The sequence below is a fragment of the Cannabis sativa genome, chromosome 5, assembly GCF_029168945.1.
Source record: "Cannabis sativa cultivar Pink pepper isolate KNU-18-1 chromosome 5, ASM2916894v1, whole genome shotgun sequence".
Taxonomy (NCBI): domain Eukaryota; kingdom Viridiplantae; phylum Streptophyta; class Magnoliopsida; order Rosales; family Cannabaceae; genus Cannabis; species Cannabis sativa.
The window spans coordinates 751,091-770,220 of NC_083605.1; the positions used below are offsets into that span (position 1 = coordinate 751,091).

Consider the following 19,130-nt stretch of genomic DNA (forward strand, 5'->3'; position numbering starts at 1 on the left):
GTGTGTGTGTTTAGATCTGGGTTTTCTGGGTTTTCTGGGTTTCTAAGGCTTGGAATCGAGAGAACTTGCTCTGCTAGGGTTTCCATTTTTGGCTTTGTGAGGCTGAGTGATTGAGTGTTAGGGTTTCTAGACCCTTCTCAGAGTATTTAAATCTCTGATGATCAAACGACACAAGTTTGGGTGTCGTGTTGGTCATACGGTGCCGTTTAAGTCTAAAGCTTAAGTTAGACTTGGAAAGGTCGATTTTGACCTTGATACTGATATTAAAGTATCTTGTTGGTGTAGGGCAAATCTGTAAAAATCCTACACCTTTAGACACTTTAACTAAAGTTTTAATATTATAAGAAAAGATTATAATATGTTATAAGGCTCCATAATGGAGGCTGATTCTTTGAACTAAGTTTTAAAGAAATAAAAACTTATGAGAGTGTTACATATAATTATTGTAAATTAATCTTTTTGACACTCGTGGAGAGAAAAATTTAAGGACACTAAACCTAATAATATTGTTAATTTTAATTAGTCATATGATTAGTCAAAGAATCATTATAGTGTTTTGTGAATAGACAACATTGATGAGGTTTTGGGGTCCATATGTTTGTAGAAATGCTTCAAAGAACACAAAAAAGCATCCCACCTCACTTCTTTCAATCCTTTTGTTATGAGATATTCTCTCTTTATATATAATCTTATTCTTTGTCATTGCTTACACATATCTCCCAATTCCACACACTTATTTCTCTCTATTTAAGTTTTCAAATAGGGTAGGGTTGTTTTATATTTATGGTACTTAAATAAATTATTGGGCGATTTTATAACAAACCTTTCAAAAAGAGGTGGTATACTGATGTATCACTTATTTATTTTCGCATTTAAGAAAAAAAAATTCATAATCATGCAAAATTTTAAAAAAAATTGGAATAATTTACAATATAGAAAATAGTGTTCAAACATATTATTTTACATGCATATAAAATAAAAGATTCACGTGTGTAATAGACTATTTAAATTATATTTTTGACGTGTTAAATTTTTTCGAAATTTTTAAAATTTTGCAGAATGACTTAAATAACTACAAAGTACACAACTATAAAAAAATGGACTAAAAAATTCTTACGAATGCCGAAACAAATAGGCATTCACTGATAAACTCCTTTTAAGAGGGTGCATTATAGAATTATCCTAAATTATAACTCAATTGTTCATATGGTGGCGTGTATTATAGTTATAACAATTATCGAACCTAACATATATTGGGAAATCCTAAATAGCTTAGAGTGTTAAAAATAGAATTCAAAATAATTAATTGCACGTTATAAAAGAGATAAAAATGTGAGTAACTGATTGTTTTAAATCTTATTTTTTGTACCGTAAATTATTTATAATTTTTTAAAATAAATATAATACATATTATAACTACAATATACATCATCATATACCAATATTAAGTTTTAAATTATTATTTCTCTAAATGCACTAAATAAAAAATGACCCCACATAATTTTATTTTGGCTCCCACTTGAAAATTTACACATATATAAAACTATTTTGTGTATGAGGGCAAGCAACATCCAATTCTTTACTTTTGGGGCCTTGCCATTAGAGGGAGCTAATGGGTTGTTGGCAACATTCATACAAAAGTATAGTTTTGCTTTCTTAACATGTGTTTAATTTGCTAATTATATATTCTTATTACCAAAAATGAAAATGTTAATTATATGTAAAGTAAGCAATTTTCCTTGGTTATTAAATATTAAGTTCAAAGTTAATTATTTTGAAATCTTATTAGATTGATATTATAAGTTCAAAGTGTTTTTCCCAAGTGGATGAGAATAAAAATTGGGTGAGTGTATCAATAAATTTAAATATTTATATATAATGAGATTTAAATAAGATATTAATTGTTCAAAATACGTTGAACTAATAAAGATTACAAATAAATATGAATTTATTATCAACTTAATGGAATTGCTTCACTCAACAGCCACCTTTGAGGTAAGTGTGATTTTTGCTAGTGTTACATAGAGTTTTTCAAAATAATAATTTAATATTTTACATAGAATTTGCCAAAAATCATTTTAATTTTTATTCAATAGTAAATTGATATTAAAGTTTTATTAGGATATTTTTGCATGTCCTTAAAATAGATAATAAATTTTTTAAAATGAAAGAAAACGTTACATTTTTTGTGTAAAATATATTTTTATTATTTTAATCTTTTATCGGTTTATTAAAAAAAATCTCAAAGAGCTGTATAAATTATACATAAAAAATGGCCTAAACAACATCACGCGTGCCAATTATGTATTATGCACCCTAATATTAAAAAATTAACTATGATTAATTTTTATAATTTTTCTTTTGTGTATGCTTGTATTAATTTCTCAATAATTTTGTTATGATGTTTTCACATTTTAAAAAAATAATATATATTTTTTGTTTTTCTTCTAAAAGTATTATATATATTTTATTTTAATTTTATTGTCTCAATATTAGAAAATATATTTCATCTGCAATTTTTTTATAATGTGAAAAGAAAAAGAAAAGGAATGATAAAAGAAATATGAGTGTAAACTAAAATTATTTATTTTCACAAAATAAAATAATAAAAAAGTGGAATATTTTATAATTTTTTTTTTTTTGAGTGCAAACCAGTTTTGTAAATAAAGTAAAAACGGTGTGTCGTTTTAAAACCACTTGTTTTAAATCTAAAACATGGTTAGTCAAAGATAAAACGGATACTTATGAGTTACCCACAGTATTATTAAAATGATTAATTAATTAATTAATTAATTACAAACTCAAACGAAACGACAAATTTATATTAATTAATAGCACTAAATATACGGCATGTCGTTCACACTAAACACACGATATATCACCTAATAAGTTGAAAACATAATATATTTTCATTTGTATTTATTGATATTTCCAAGCTAAAGAAAAAAAAAACATTTAAATCAAATGGAAATGACAGTTTCTAAAATAATTGTAATATTGTAACGTTTCTTCCTTTAAATCATTAAAAAAAAGTAAATTATGAAATTAAGAAGAAGAAGAAGAAGAAGACAGAGAGTTGAATAAACCAATGCACCCTATTATCTTTTGGACCCATTATAGGATAATGAGCATTTCACGATTGGTTAGCGATATTTTTTAAAAGTTATTTTCTTAAGTTATATGAGAATCAATACATAATTATACCAATAGTAATATGACATCGAGGAGGGTGCTTAGCACCAGCGGTACGTTTTAGCAATTCTCATAGGTTAATACTATTTTAGACCATATACATTACAAAAATTATCGATTGGACTCTCTATTTTGTTAAAGAGTAATGCTAGAAGAAAACTATGGTACTTAGCACCACAATGAAGTATCAACTTATAATTAGTTAGCGATTCTCTATAATATTTATTAAAATAAAATAAGTAGGGTCCGATATTGAATTGCACCAATAGCAATATTCCATTTCACAAGGGTGTTAGGCACTATGGGTGCCCTTTAGCATTTCTCTTTGTTAAATGACAAAAAAGATTATGTATTTTCTAAAATAGTACAAATAAGACTTTGAGTTCAATTTTTAACACGAACAGATGTAGAAAACGTAAATAATTTTGTCATAACACCTCAATATCATGTTATTATTAAACTTTATTTTGACAAAAAAATTAATTCAAGGTATTTTTAGTACTATTTTAGAAAATACAGTCCAATTTATTATTTTACAAAATAGAATGTTCAATTTATAATTTTTACAAAACACGGGGTCCAAAATAATATTTACCCACTCATTATTAACCATAATAATAATAATATTTCACTCACATTTGATCTAATATTTTATTTTATTTAATTTTTATAGCTTTCATAATCAAATCCTATCAAAACCATAATAATATATCTAGTAATTATTATTATTATTATTTTCATCGTTGAAGGTATCTTTTATTGTGGAATCTAATGCCAAACGTTACTATTAAAATTGAAGTACTATTATTATTATTACTTATATACTAAACAAAATACTTGATTTGGTTTCACTCATTTCTTCATCTTCTTCTCTTTATTATTACCCTTTTTGTTGTTTTGATCAAAACCTCTACAAATATATATTATTATATGTATATGTATAGAGAAAGAAAAATGAAGGAAATGGTGGTGGGTTCATCATCAGAAGTAGATGTAGAAGAAGGTGACACAAGATATAGAAAGATATTTGTAGGAGGGTTGGCTTGGGCAACTCAAACAGACTCCATGAAAACCTATTTTGATCAGTTTGGTCACATTGTTGAAGCTGTTGTTATTTCTGATAAACACACTCAAAGATCCAAAGGCTATGGCTTTGTAATTTCTTTTTTATCTTTCTCTTTTTTTTAACATTAATATATATTAGAAAAATTTGAATATGTATTGTTGTTGTTGTTAATTATTAGGTGACATTTAAGGATCCAAATTCAGCTATAAAAGCTTGTGAGAATCCTTACCCTGTCATTGATGGAAGAAGAGCTAATTGTAACCTTGCTGCTTTTGGTCCTCATCATCACAAAAATCCTACAAACAATGCTCAACGCGGTTAGTATGAATCTCGATTTTGTTGTCTTTTTAGATATCTTACGAAAAACATCGAGCAATAATAAATTTTTTAGATTGTTGACCAATTAAACAATATCATGTTAGTTTGTGTGCACAATACAAATTACTTATTTGACATTATACATATGTAAACTGAACCTGAATTAAAGTGAATTAGGCTCGACTTACCCAACCACCGAAGGGCTCATTTTTAAAAATACCACATGTATTTTAAATAAATGGCTTAATAATTTTTATTCTCTTAAAGTTCACCCAATCTCAGGGTCAACCTTGCATATGTTATATGATAGATTAAATTAGACTAAACACAACTAATTACAAAAATATGATTACACTTTTTGTGTATGGTATATTCACTAAACATGATTAAGGATTTTTAGGGTTATGGAAGGTGAAATCATCAACAATGGGTGTGGCAAGACCAGCTTCTAATTCTTTAGGTGTCTCAACATATAACTGCCAACCTTATGCATACCCTTATGGAGCTTATGGGTAATATTCTTATATAATTCACTTCCTCTTTTATTATTGTATTAGTACCAAAATAAGCATAGGTGCAAATGAATAAACACTCTTCTTGTACTAATTTCTAAGTTTTTTGTTTCATTAAACACTAAACCAGGTACCCAAATTACCAGCAAGACATTTATACACTGGTCAGTAATTTTTATACTTTCATTCATTCTTTCTTTTTAAGTTTCATTTGAATCAAGTGTTTGAATTTGTGTTTGTTTGTGAAGAATTATTATTACAACAATGCTAGTTATGGTGTTAATGGGCAATTACAAGATTTTCCAGCTCAATATGTAATAGGGTCCCCTAATGAACTCTACTTCACTTGGTACCAAAATCATCTTCAACATCCATTGTTACCATTCTCAACAATCAATCCCAAAACCACCCAAGGTGAACTTTTTTTCACACTTAAAAATCTTCCATGGTTTGAAGAAGAATAACTAACACTGCAATTCTTTGCAGGAGCAACAACAACAGTAAATGCTGCTTCACCATTGCTTGGAACTACATCTCATTCTCAACACACTTGATTTGCTTATATATAAATATGTAAAAGGGTTCATGGCAAGAATGAAAACCAACTCAAAAGAACACAATGTATTAAGTTTTGTGGGGTATTAGAGTTATATTTATCTATATTTTTATATAGCAAAGACCATAATTTTTTACCATAATAACATAGCAAAAGGGCAGAAGAAGAAGAAGAACACAATAAGAAGTATAAACACATATAGATAGACAATAATAACATGAAAAAAGATTGTTCATAAGAATTTTTTTTCGGGTTGTTAACATCCCGAACGGTTAAGAAAGAAAGAAAAAACAGTTATCTCAGTCATCACCAGTAGTACCATTCTCCTCCTGATAATAATTTCATGATCATAATAAATTAAACGATTTCGGCACCTCAAAATTCCCATCCAACTCTTGATCATCATCATCATCTACTACATGATATATGCTAAAACAAAATAGAAACCCCATAAATTATCCTTAACCCCTCCTCCATACATAAAAAGAACAACCGATACCGGGTAGCAGCACTTCAGAGGAAAAAAGTATAGAGATAAACACCACAAGTACCTTAAAAGATTGTGTATCTATGTATGTATATATGTAAATATATCTATCAGCAGGAAATTAGTCCAAGGGAACAACATGGCTAGTAGGGGTAGGGGGGTCACTTCAGTGCAATGGAGGACGAGGAGCACGGGGCCGAACAGGCGTCTTTGACGGGCTTACCCTGCAAATATTGGGATTATTTACTCACAAATTTGGTCAAAACCGAAAATTAAAAAGAGAAGGGGGGCTTGGCTTTATACTAAACTAACCTTATCGGCAGAGTTCCCAGAACCACACCACTGCAGTTAAGAGCTGCAATTGCACTTTCAGCCTGCGAAATTCGAAATAACAAACTAAGAAACGGTATAACATTTAGTGATAATCGGTATCAACAAAGATTTCCAATACAAATTCATTCGAATCCATTCGGACGTTAGATATAGAACTGGAATTAAATGATAGATAAACGATCGGGATGATGTTAAAGTGGTCAAGGAATTCAATGTAGTTGAATAAATCTCATAGGATCTACAAGACTATTTCCACAAAAACATATATTTTGAAGATACATATGTATCTGTTTCAATGAAATGCTACTCAGAATTTTCATCAGTATTCGAACAACATGGTAATTATTATATTTTATGACAACAAAACTTCATCAAACATATGCAGCAACAAGCACAGAAGTGAACTAAATGAGTTAAGAAACCCCAGAACCGTATAAGCCACGAATGGCTTTCATTGGCGTGATCAAAGCCATATTTATTGAAGGATAAAACCCGATTCAAATCTCGGGTTGGGATATAAGCTATAAAAAATACATATAAACTACACAAGGCGCCTCTTAAAGGCACAAGAACAATTTATTCTATATAATAGAAATGACTCGGAGTATAAGTTGGCATAAAATTACAAAATAAAGAAAATGCAACTATTGTCATTAATTCCTAAAGCAAAATTGTAACGCTTACCCGAATACCACGTACGTAATCAATAATAAAGCATGCAAAATTTCTGTTTTTTCCGCCATGACATATGAAGACAATTATTGCAATTAGCATCATAAATACTCTAGATGATATCTCAATAACATGATCTTTGTAATTACTTTCAATATTCTTTAACATGACCTAATGTACATACAACGAAAAGATTTTCAAAAGAAAATTAAAATAAGAAAAGAGAGTTGAACCAGCATGAGTTTTCAACGATAGTTACCATTGTGAACTCAACGAAAGCAATGCGTGTGGAATGGTGATAGTCCCCGAGCAACCTCAAGCGTTGAACCTATAGGAAAAAGAAAAACATGAGCATATTTCGTAATACAAAAGAAAGCAATGAATTTTGCTCAAAAATACGGTACAAACCTCTCCACAAAGTGACTCAAAGAACAGTTTCACATCTGCCTGAGTGACCTAATCGGAAAAGCATAAGAATTAGAACCAAATAGAACAAAATTTCATATTGTAACATAAAACAGAAATGTGATTTAAAGTCCTACCTTCTTGTCAATATTAGTACAATAAATAGTTCTAGAGCACATTTCACGTTCATCATCCGACTGAAAATCAAGAATAAAGTCAAGAAGCAGATGTTAAACACGAATTCAAAATCATTCTAAACTCTACAATCATATTAAGGCCATGCCAAATTATGCGTTCTCAATCTCACCCTTGGCAAAAATGTTGGGTTAACAGGAGCTATTGCCGTTTTGGAAGGAAGCACTCTCACTGGGTAATACCCAAGCATGGTTCCCGAAAGACTCAAAGCAGCCCTTGCACCATCTACAAACATATAAAAAGCCATTAAAAACGGAAAAACACAGCAATGGGCATCGATTAAACACTTCAATTAACATTACCTTCATCTGTGAATTCCACAAAAGCAAAGCGAAGGATAGAGTTTGGATCACCGCAAACACGACAATCAACCACCTTTAAGAGAGTAACAAGACAAAAGATTCAGACAAAATAATCCCATCATTATCTACAAAACAAGTAAATGCCAGCAAAACCGAAAAGGTTACCTGTCCACAATTAAGAAAGAGCGCGGCGAGATTCTCTTCGGTTACCTAATTCAATGCAAAATAATCCCAAAGCATGTTGGAAAGAAATCTAACAATGTAACAACCAACCACAAGCCAAATGAAATGAAAAAAACTAACCTGTTGATCAATGTCTGATACATAAACAGTCCTCCTAATCATTGCATCTCGTTGTGCCGGGCTCAACTTGTGATAATTCCTTCTTCTCCCCTGAGTATAGCCATTCTTCTATTAAGTCAAACAGTGAACAAAAACATTAGAATATTATCAACTTTGAACACTGAGAAATGAGAACCAAAACCTCTTAAGCTAACATACCAAAGTTATTATCATTCTACTTTCTAGTCATACAATTTTCTCAGGAAACAAACGACCAAATTAAACAGAAAAGAAAACATAATTTGTAAAAGCAAAACAAAACATACCTTCCTAGCAAGAAATCCATTTACATTGGCAGAGTTGTTAATGTGCATTAAAATATTTCCAGCATAACCAAACGCAGCACCAAAAGGGTATCCAGAATTTTTGGCAAGAGAAGGAGGAACAAACTCCTCAGCCATGGGATTAAGCTTAGACAGTAAATCCTCCAAATCTCTCATATCATTTTTATAGCTTTCATCACCATTAGAACTGTGATCAATCCCATACCCACCACCACCACCAGAGTTAACCATCACCATCTGTTGTTGTTGTTGATTATTATTATTATTATTATCAACCCCATTGGACTCAAACCCATTTTGCATCTGAGCAATTTGAGTCTTTGGGACTGAAAAACCAGCTGGGTTCGCAGCAACTTTCTCTTGGCTTTGAAACTTGACAGGAGAATTCTGATCATCATCATCATCAGCAGCAGCAGAATCAACAACAGCAACAACACTCAAAACCCCTGAAGAATCATTTCTGGGTTTTGGATTTTCAACATCATTTGATGACCCATTAGAGACAGAAGATACTACAGTGTTGTTGTCCTCAAACTTTTGTGCATTCTCAGCAACCGCCATGATCAGAGAAAAGAAAAGACACAAACTTGAAACCCCCCTTTATTCTTTTCTGATCAAAAAGTTTGTTCTTTTCCGAAAGATTTCCTCTGAAAAACTCTAGTTTACATAAAAAAAACACGATCAAAGCAAATAAAAAACCAATTTTTATTTTTTTTTCATTTATCAAAAACATAAAAGAAAAAATTTATGGTTGAAGAATGCGTACCTGACTCTTTTTTTCTTTCTAAATTTCAGAGCAAACCCATTGAGGAACAACAAGTAAAGATCGGTTCTTTAGTACTACAATCAATTTCAAAAGGAAAACCAATGATAAAAAACGAGTCTTTAAAATCGATATGAAATGGAAAATGGGGTAATTATTGATTAACACTAAGAGAAAGAGACAATTTTTTATATAATATTTAAGGATGAATTCAATGAAGAAGGAGAGAGAGAAGGAGGGTGTTTGGGCTGTACTAGTACTGCCTTTTTGGACCTTCTTTCATCTCACAACACAACACAACGTACCAAAAATGATGATGTTGTTGTTTGATGATGATGATGATACATATATTTGTTATGTATATATATGTGTATATGTGTATAATATGTATATGAATTGGTATAAAGAAATGGAAGACCTCATCAAAACAAACCCTCTTAACAACTTTATCTTTACCTTCCAATTTTAGCCTTTTTCTTTGGGTGTTTAATTTACATAGTTTTTTATTTTTTTAAAATTTTATTAATTAATTTATTTATTACCTTACTCAGCATGCTTTGAAATTATGTAAACATAAATAAATTGTGTTGTAAGGCACACACAAAAAAGGAAAAGGTAAACTTTTTTATTAAAGAAGAAAAAGAAACAAAGGTAATGACAATTATATTATTATTATTATTATTATGATGTTGCAAAGAGTCATTTTCATAAGGATAATAATATGCTTATGTATATAAAAAAAAATGGAGAAAGAAAAGTTACATTCTACGAATGGGAAATTGTTTTTCTATGGGTAATTCTTAATTTAATGATGATATACCATTTTTTCTATATTTTCTTTGCTTAAACAAATTTCTTCTATTTTATTAAATATATATTTATATAATAGTCAACAAAATGAAATACTCAAAAGGAAAATGGCATAACCACATTGTATTGCTTATTAATTTTAGAAGAAATAGTCAAAACAATTTATCTATCCCCATAAAAAAGTAATAAGAAATTTCTTTAGTAGGGGTACCCTAAGGGTTCATTTTATTAGACACCCTTTCTGTTTCGGCATTTAGAAACTTGTTTATTTTAATTTTTTCATAATCGCGTATGTTGTAGCTATTTAGTATATTTGTAAATTTTAAAAAAAATTTGAATAGTCTACCGTTACTGAAAATAAAATTTAAATAATTATTTACTATATGTATTAAAAAAAATAATCGTGTGTACAACAAAATATGTAAATATTATTTTTCGATATTCTAAAATATTAGAAACTTTTTGAAAATTTCCAAGCAAAAAAATGAATTAAAAAATTATTGTAGGTACCGAAACAGATTAAAAATCTACCAAAATACTCATTTAAAGAATGTACTATAAACTTACTCAAAATAATATTTAATTATAACACTATTTTTTATTTTTTTTTAAACGATCTGCTAATATAATTACTCATAATCTTATTAAAGCGTCTTATTTTTTTCGAAACTGAGTATTTAACAAAAATGATATTGTTGTTAAGATATAATCTTATCTTTTTACTAATTTCAACATTAATAAAAATTCTATATTTATATCAACAAACAAAAAAATATTGGTTATTCTTTTATAATAATTATTATATTGAGAATGACATTTTTCTTTGTGAGGCTTGAATTGAAAAGAACACTTGTCATAGTTTTTTGATTGAGCACATGCAATAATATGGAGTAGGACTTAAATTCCAAGGAAATATCTAGAACTACAATACGAAGTACCCATTTATTAAAAATTAAATATAAAATATGAGGACCAAGAAATAATGAAAAAGAAAATAAACCTATCATTTATTTATTTATTTATTTTTATTTACTTATGTTTTCTTTTTTTTGAAAGAGAAAAGAGAACCAGCCAAACTGGCCAAAAGAATCTTCTATTTAGGAACCCTTTTTTTCACATTAAAAAGAAAACAAAAAAAAACATTTTTTTATAATAATATTTTAGTTATTTATTTTAGGGCATTTACATGAGCATAGGTCGTCCAAAAAAGGAGAAGTGATTGTCTGCGACCGTGTACATCGATCATATCTGCACCCTTTCTATGGGAATGACACGTGTAAGAAGAGGTGGGTTTTACAATCGCGAAGTGATAAAGTTACAGCGGCTGTCATTATCCATTGCAGTCACAGACATCACCATTTCATTTTTATTTTCTCTTTTCTTGAGAAGGGCATTTTCATATGGTACGTTCTTTTCTCACAAAAAATAAAAAAATAAAAAAATCTTTGTCTTTGCATTTGAATATTTACATAATATAATAATAATTATCTAAACAAAGAGTGTTTTTCTTTTTTGGCAAAAAGATAAAGATGAGATGAGAAAATAGAACATATTCAATTTGGATTTTGGGTTATCTAACTTTTTAAACAAATAAAAATACAAATAGAGTAGCAAAAGAATTTCTCCACCCATATTTTATTCAACAATTATTAAAGGTAATGTTTGAAGAAATATTATATAATAAATGTTTATGATTTTTTTAAAATTTAATATTAAAGAGAAGTTTAGAACTATGAAAATAATTAAAAGAAATACTACACAATATTTTTAATGTGATTTATGTGTTAATGAATTTTAGTCCACCAAAAATTAATAGTATTAACAATAATAAGTTAGTTAAAATCTCTTAATTGGTTAGAACTGTTAGTACAGGCTGTACAGTTAGGTGGTTAGGCAGTTAGACTTATTTTATTCTTTTATAATATCATCCTATATGTAGGCCTTACTTTCTCTAAATTGTAATATGCTATAGATGCAAACTATTGAAGATCGAAGCTTTTCAAGAACTCGATCTTGGTGAGAATAAGAGCAAAAACTTCAGCTACCACCACTGATCAAGAAAATCCATTAATTAATGCCCCTGATCCGATTGCTCCTCCACCATCTCAAACTTATGTTGAAACTCATCATCAAGTTACCTTTACAGCTTTGAACCATCGCCCAACCCAGATTGATCGACCAGCTTATGACGACATTCGCCCGACCCAGATTGATCGACCATTTTATGAAGACATTCGAAGTCCTTACTTCCTAAGTAAAGCAAATCATCCAAGATTAGCACTCACAACCCCTGTTCTTACAAATCACAATTTTAAGCCATGAAAGTGTGATTTCAAACTCTCCATTAGCACACGAAACAAAACTCCATTTCTTGAAGGTACATCACCTCAACCTCCTCTAAATGATCCCTTACTTAGTTCTTGGATTAGATATAACTAGATGGTCATGTTTTGGATACTCCATTTGGTCTCACTTGAGATCAAAAGCAACATCATGTACCTGGACACTGCTATCGAGATGTGGTATGAGTTGAACAATCGCTTTAATCAATACAATGGGCCACGGATCTTTAAGCTCGATGAAACCTTGACTTATCTTCATTAAGGTGACAATTTTGTTAGTGTTTACTTCACCAAACTCATTGCAACGTGGGATGAGATCAATCAATTGCGTCCTCTCATCCTTTGCACTTGTGTTGCTGTCGCATAGGGCCAAGATCATCTTAAGTATTATCAGGTTCTTCAATTTCTCAAAGGGCTCAATGAATGTTATCATGGTTTCTGCAGTCAGATCCTTCTCATTAATCCCTATCCACCTCTCAACAAAGTCTTCTCCATGATCATCCATCAAGAACGTCAAAAAGCACTTAAAAATTGCACTATTCCCCCAATTATTGCTGCAACACCAACCTTGTTACTTTACCTAATTCTACACCAACAACAAATCATACCTCAAGAAATAAACGATCGCATTCCATGTGTTCTCATTGCCAAAAACCAAGACACTACAGAGAAAAGTGCTACTTTCTCCACGAGTTTCCCCTGGTTATGGCCAAAGACGACCAACTACACTCTTGCCAACAACAACTGCAAACAAGAAAACGACAATAACTCTAAAGTTAATCCTCAAATGTTACAAGTCTTAGGAAAAATTATTGATCCCTATACATCTCAACTCACTCTCGATCAGTGTCAAAAGATCATATCCATGTTGAGCCAACAATTGCAGCCTGCTGCTTTAACCTCAACAGACACTCCAACAATTACCAACTTTTTTGGTAACTATTGGAAATTATTTAACTAGGATCTTAATTTATTAATCATGTATGTTGGATTATAAGTTATAATCTAACAACCTAAATATAAAATCTCTAAAATCGATAAATAAATCACATAAAGGTTGTAGAAAATCTTACATTGAGTGTAGTAGAACGTTACGACTATTTCCGTTCAGTTCTCTAACTCTTAATCATTTTTGTTGCAAAGTATGATCAATAACTGAATTTGAATTCAATTCTCCTTCGATTGTGTTCATCACAATCTTCTTCTCTATATTGGGTATTGCTTTGACATGTGTGGACAATCACTCAATACTAAGGAGCACAAATTTTTGAGGAGAAAACTAAGAGAATTTTAAAAATTATATATATAATTATAATAGTTTTTTGATTAGTTTTTTCTAACAAAAGGTAAGTCGCTATCATATTACATGTTGACTCAGAAATTTGGACTAGACTTTTAAGCCACACCTACTCGCTAGATTGTCGAGAATGAAAAAGTAGTTAAGTAATTATAAGAGTGACACGACAAATTTATAGTAGTTCACTATCTGTATCATGTATCACGACAGTAATGGAGCTATATCTACTTTGAGTTTTTATTTCTCATGAGATGGTATTATAGAAAAATGCTAAGTGTTAGAAGCTCCAATTTATGGAGAGAGAAACTACAGAGAGTAGCTCTCACCTTGTGTGTAGTTTTCTAAAAGTCAAAAAAATGAGCTAAGGGAACTTTTCTTTTATAGGTGAAGGAAGCCCACAAAAAATGAGAAAATACATTTTAGATGTTTTTGACTAGAGATGATGATCTAACGGTAAAAATTAGCTTATGGTGGTGATGGTCATTTTATGGAGCCCGGTGAGACCTGCTGCGGGTAACCCGGAGCTTATTTTCGTAACTTCCTTGGAGTGAATTTTGGTGCCAATAGCTTTAGAATTACAATCAAAGTGTGAGAAATGACTTCATAGAGCATTGAATCAACTTTGAAACATAAATTGAATCGCGTCAATCGAATTAATATTGAGTGAGTTCTGGCTGTTTTGCTGAAGGCAATAAATGATCCAGCGCCCAGGTTGACATCCAACGCTAGGTTGACATCTCAGCGCCCAGGTTGACATATGATGTCAACTTGGACATTGGGTAAGTGTAAAAACGTCCAAGGGATGTACTTTAAGATGGCTAAGTGATAATACTGTTTTGCAGAAATGAGAGATTCAAAACTTTTCATTTCCGAGTGAGTTTTCCATGTTGGAAATGAGAAAAAGTAAAGTTGTGATTTTGAATTCTCTGACTTCGTGGATCTTAGTTATTGTTAAAAACTAGATGAACAGTCAAAACAGAATCAGAATTGGATAAGCATAACCCAGTGTCCCAGGTCATTTGTCAACTTGGGCGCTGGGTACTCATTCTCGAGCTTCCAAGATCTCGTTTTGATACTTCTAAGGTTCATGAACTTGAGGATGATGTCTCTTACCCTATTTTTGACCATTTTAGATTCATTGGTCGAATTAAATTTGACATTTAAGTAATTGAAGGCAGCATCCCAGGTTGATTATCAACCTGGGCGTTAGGCTCGGGTTTGTGATTTTCTCCCCGAGTTTGCTTTTATTTTTGATAATAGAAAAAATGATCGGAACATTTTTTGGTGAACTTGATTAGAAACTGCCTAAGTTGACGATATGTCAACTTGGGCATTGGGTCACAGTTATGGCCCTTCGAAAGTTCCGTTTGGTCCCCAAAAATAATTGAATCTCAATATTTTTTGAAAACAGAGAAAATTCTCAGAAGAGTTCTCAGAATACATCATTGAAATCGGCTTTTGTCAACCTGGGCACTAGGCCAGTCCCATGTGTCAACCTGGGCGCTAGGCCTTGTTTCTAGCACCCAGGAAGTGATATTTCTCCCATGAAAGAACCTATTTCCCTGTTTTTAATGAAGACGAAGAATATGAAAAAGTTAGATCGTCGATCTGATACTTGGAAGGTGCCCAGATTGACAAATTGTCAACTTGGGCACTAGGGTGCTCTAGGCCCCAGGGCCCCGGGTGCTAGGGGTGTTCATAAAAACCGAAAAACCAAAACCGACCATCAAACCGACCAGACCGTAACCGAATTTTCGGTTCCACGACATCACCGAATTTGGCGGTCGGTTTCGGTTTCGGTTTTTCTGACATGGCGGTCGGTTTCGGTTCTTGAAATAAAAAAATAGTTTAACCAAAAAACTGCCAAAAACCGCCTAAAACTGCCAAAAATCGCCTAAAACCGCCCTAAACTGCAAAAAACCGCCTAAAACCACCAAACCGAAAACCGCCAAAAACCGTACGGTCGGTTTTATACGGTTATAATTTCTTAACGGTCGGTTACGGTTTTCGTAAAATAAAAACCGTAACCGACTGGCGGTTATAAAATTTTAAAAACCGACCATAACCGACCGATTTTCACCCCTACCGGGTGCTTAAAATGAACTTACTCTGATTATGATTATGATACCTCAAATATATCTATGGTATGTCTAGTTGTTGTCCCAATGTAAGTTTTGATCCATTTGCACTAAGATGGTCCCGAAAACTGAAACCCTAGTTGGGAACGTCAACTTGGGCACTAGGTGAAAATCCTAGGTGCCCAAGTTGGCTTCCAAGTTGCAGGTTCGTGTCATTTCAGCTCTCAGGGCTTAGATTAGGTTGCTCCATGTCTTCATGGTATAAAATACTAAAAGATAGTGAGTTGGATTCAAGTTATTGAAGTCCAAACTTCCATCTCAGAGCTCCTGAAGTTAACCTGGGTGCAGGGCTAAAGTCCCCTCCACGGTTGATTGCTATGACTCATGTCTACTCAAATTTGTGACGTCATCCTTCTTGCCACATGTCAAACATTGATGTTCATCTCAAAAGAGAAAGTTTCCAAGTTAATATTTTCCCCCCCAAATTAACTTTACACGTATTAAATATTGATGTCTACGTCACTAAAAAAAATTCATTATGTTTCTACATATAAGAAAAAAGTCAACTTTATATATTAATTTGAAAATGTAAATATTAATGTTATTTTTATTACTAGTATTTTATTCTATTGATATTTATACATTACCAAAAGCACCTAAAATATTTGTTTAAGGTTGTTCCAAAAAAGAACATTTTTAAGGGGGTTAGAGTTGGTCCAAAGCTTTAAAAAAAATATATTTGGTTAATGTCCCCATTTCATTTCTTTTCCCTTTTTTTTTTTTTTTTTGTTCTTTCACAAATTTCAATACTAACTAATCTGAACTGATTACCAAGATAGCATATGATATAGTTATGATGTTGGTAGTAAAAAAGAAAAGTGCTATATTAGTGAAAGGGAGCCACAAATTATGTCATTGGTATAAAGTTTTGGTGATATTGAAGAGAAATGTACAACAACAATGGAGTTATTTAAGTGGGCCCCACAAGCACTAGGCATGATATCAGCCATTGATTTTGGTGGTGGACCATCAAGATTCATTCAAGAATGAATGAATGATGGGGCACTGTCAATATTTTATTGTTCTCCTAATTTATGTCAATGGCTATAATAGGGCCACATAAAACCAAAATATATAGATATAAAAATTTGGGGAAAATATGCACTTCATCTCTAGAGGTGCGTTTTAGTATATTCTCTATTTATTTTGACATTTAATAACATTTTTTATTCTATTTTTTTTAATTATTTTGTAAGTTATAATTATTTAAAATTATAAAAAATTAAATAGTTTATAATACTAAAAATAATAAATAATTATTTATTATGCATATAACAAAAAATAGTCAAACGTGCAATAAAATATTTAAACTTTATTTTTAATATTATAAACTGATTATAATTTTCTAAAAAATTTAGAAGTGTTTTTAAATAATGTACACTAAAAAACATTAGATCGAAAAATTCTTCTAAATTCAAAAACAGATATGGAGTGCAACGAAATATTTATTTAGTTAAGAGTCCATGTTAGACCATCTGTAACAAATGGTGTATAATTTAAACTAAATTTAGCTCAAAAAAATGAGACAATATTATATTAAGTTCATATTGTATAATAGTACTCCAATACATTAGACGTAAAATTAACTTTTTTTTTTTTTTATAAAAAGACAAAAAAAAAATTAATAAAAGCATTAAATTTTAATTGAAAGAATATAAATATCTTATTAAATATAAAAATAAAATATAAAAAGTGATTAACTATATTAATAAATGGAAAAAATGTAAATAAAAAAATTATATTTATTATGGTGTAGAATTTAGTCCATGCTATATTTTGTTCTACAGTCGTCACAATTTTTAGCATGTAATAAATTAGTATTACTTTATATACCACTATTAGGCCATCTCCAAGGCACACTAAAAACTTATATATACAATATAGTGTAATTTTTTCCACAAAATGCTCTAACTGATCCTTAAAACCTATTCTGTTTTGATGAGAGGCTATAGTTTCTCACTAATAATAGTGGACATTGTAGATCATGACATTCTTTTTTTTTTTTTTAATAATTAAGTAATTCATTTATGAAGTAAATTTTTTTATTATACTAATAAAATAATATTATAATAAAGAGTATAGATTTTAGTTTTGTAGTTAGAATTGAAAAAAATTTTGTGCTAAAATAATACTCTTTTGATGTTAATTTAACACTAAATTTAAATTTTATCATTATAGATGCACTTTTAGCTAGAAAAACTTTATTTGCATCCTAAAAACTTTTAAAAATATATCATTTTAATAATTTTTATTTTATATAAAATTTATATCTGTACTAACTTCTTTTAACTTTTTTCTTTTAATTTATATTCTAAAAAAATATAATTTTTTTTAGAAAAAATAAATATATATACACATGATTTAAAAAAATAAAAATAAAATTAAAATAAGTACTGAAATTAATATAAAATAATCTAACTAATTTTTAAAAATTATTTAAGCTTATTTTTTTTTTAATAATAAAGTGTAGTTTTATTATTTTATGGGTTAACTATCCATTGACAATAGTGTTATAGGCTTACCCAAAATTATAATAAAGAAACCAAAATACCAAAAATAATATTGTGTTTTTTATTTATAAGGCGGTGCCAAATGCCAATGATTGTGAAAGGCCAGCCAATTAGGGTGAATGATTACTATAAAGTGAAAAGGGCAATTATACAACACAATACTATATTATGCTTTTTGGCCTTTACCATAATTTTATTATATACCATAACCATAATATAACAAGTTCTATTGTTACATCATGTGTGTCCCTTGTTAATATTATAAATTTTGTTTCATTAAAGAAAGTGATATTAATATTTGTTTAATTTGTATTAAAGTAAAATTTAACATTGTGAGTATATTTCACATTATTTTATTGTTAATTTAAAATGTGTAAATTTATAGGTGGGTAAGAAAAGCACATTATTCTTATGGGATGACACTGTGGGACTCGACTCTAATGGGGAAAAAATTCTTTATTTAAATAGAGAACAAGGTAGGGATGAGGATGACATTCTCTATCTTGAGGGAGAGTCGTTTAAAGCCACTAAGGCTAGCTTAGTGGTGAGGGAGGAATGGGAAAAGGGAGAGGTCATGGGTTCGAACCCAAGACCTTTAAGCTATAA

General features: G+C 30.2%; 2 protein-coding genes across 3 annotated transcripts; one reads left to right on the forward strand and one right to left on the reverse strand.

Moving 5' to 3' along the window:
• The first annotated feature begins 4,146 nt into the window (after positions 1–4,146).
• Positions 4,147–5,765, forward strand: LOC133038038 (probable RNA-binding protein ARP1). Its single transcript, XM_061116014.1, has 6 exons — positions 4,147–4,347; positions 4,437–4,575; positions 4,977–5,088; positions 5,219–5,252; positions 5,337–5,502; positions 5,575–5,765. The coding sequence occupies exons 1-6, from the start codon at positions 4,147–4,149 to the stop codon at positions 5,640–5,642; spliced, it is 720 nt and encodes a 239-aa protein (XP_060971997.1). The 3' UTR covers positions 5,643–5,765.
• Positions 5,766–5,831: 66 nt separating this feature from the next.
• LOC133037714 (polyadenylate-binding protein-interacting protein 12-like) lies at positions 5,832–9,883 on the reverse strand. Of its 2 annotated transcripts, none has more exons than XM_061115117.1 (11): positions 9,431–9,883; positions 8,647–9,321; positions 8,342–8,449; positions 8,204–8,248; positions 8,039–8,111; positions 7,849–7,961; positions 7,679–7,738; positions 7,545–7,583; positions 7,396–7,464; positions 6,444–6,505; positions 5,832–6,355 (listed from the first exon to the last, which is right to left on the reverse strand). In XM_061115117.1, the coding sequence occupies exons 2-11, from the start codon at positions 9,223–9,225 to the stop codon at positions 6,298–6,300; spliced, it is 1,206 nt and encodes a 401-aa protein (XP_060971100.1). In that variant the 5' UTR covers positions 9,226–9,321; positions 9,431–9,883; the 3' UTR covers positions 5,832–6,297. The 2 variants fall into 2 exon arrangements, with proteins under 2 accessions (XP_060971100.1, XP_060971099.1); XM_061115116.1 differs by having other exon boundaries at positions 7,545–7,592.
• Between the last annotated feature and the right edge of the window lie 9,247 nt (positions 9,884–19,130).

Bases quoted from the DNA above. Each gene is read 5' to 3' on its own strand.
- LOC133038038 (XM_061116014.1), top strand. From the start codon at position 4,147: ATGAAGGAAATGGTGGTGGGTTCATCATCAGAAGTAGATGTAGAAGAA. The intron at 4,348-4,436 runs GTAATTTCTTTT...GTTAATTATTAG, and splicing joins GATCCAAAGGCTATGGCTTT to GTGACATTTAAGGATCCAAA. The intron at 5,089-5,218 runs GTAATATTCTTA...ACACTAAACCAG, and splicing joins TACCCTTATGGAGCTTATGG to GTACCCAAATTACCAGCAAG.
- LOC133037714 (XM_061115116.1), bottom strand. From the start codon at position 9,225: ATGGCGGTTGCTGAGAATGCACAAAAGTTTGAGGACAACAACACTGTA. The intron at 8,112-8,203 runs GTAACCTTTTCG...ACTCTCTTAAAG, and splicing joins TCTTTCTTAATTGTGGACAG to GTGGTTGATTGTCGTGTTTG. The intron at 7,593-7,678 runs GTAGGACTTTAA...TTTTCCGATTAG, and splicing joins GTACTAATATTGACAAGAAG to GTCACTCAGGCAGATGTGAA.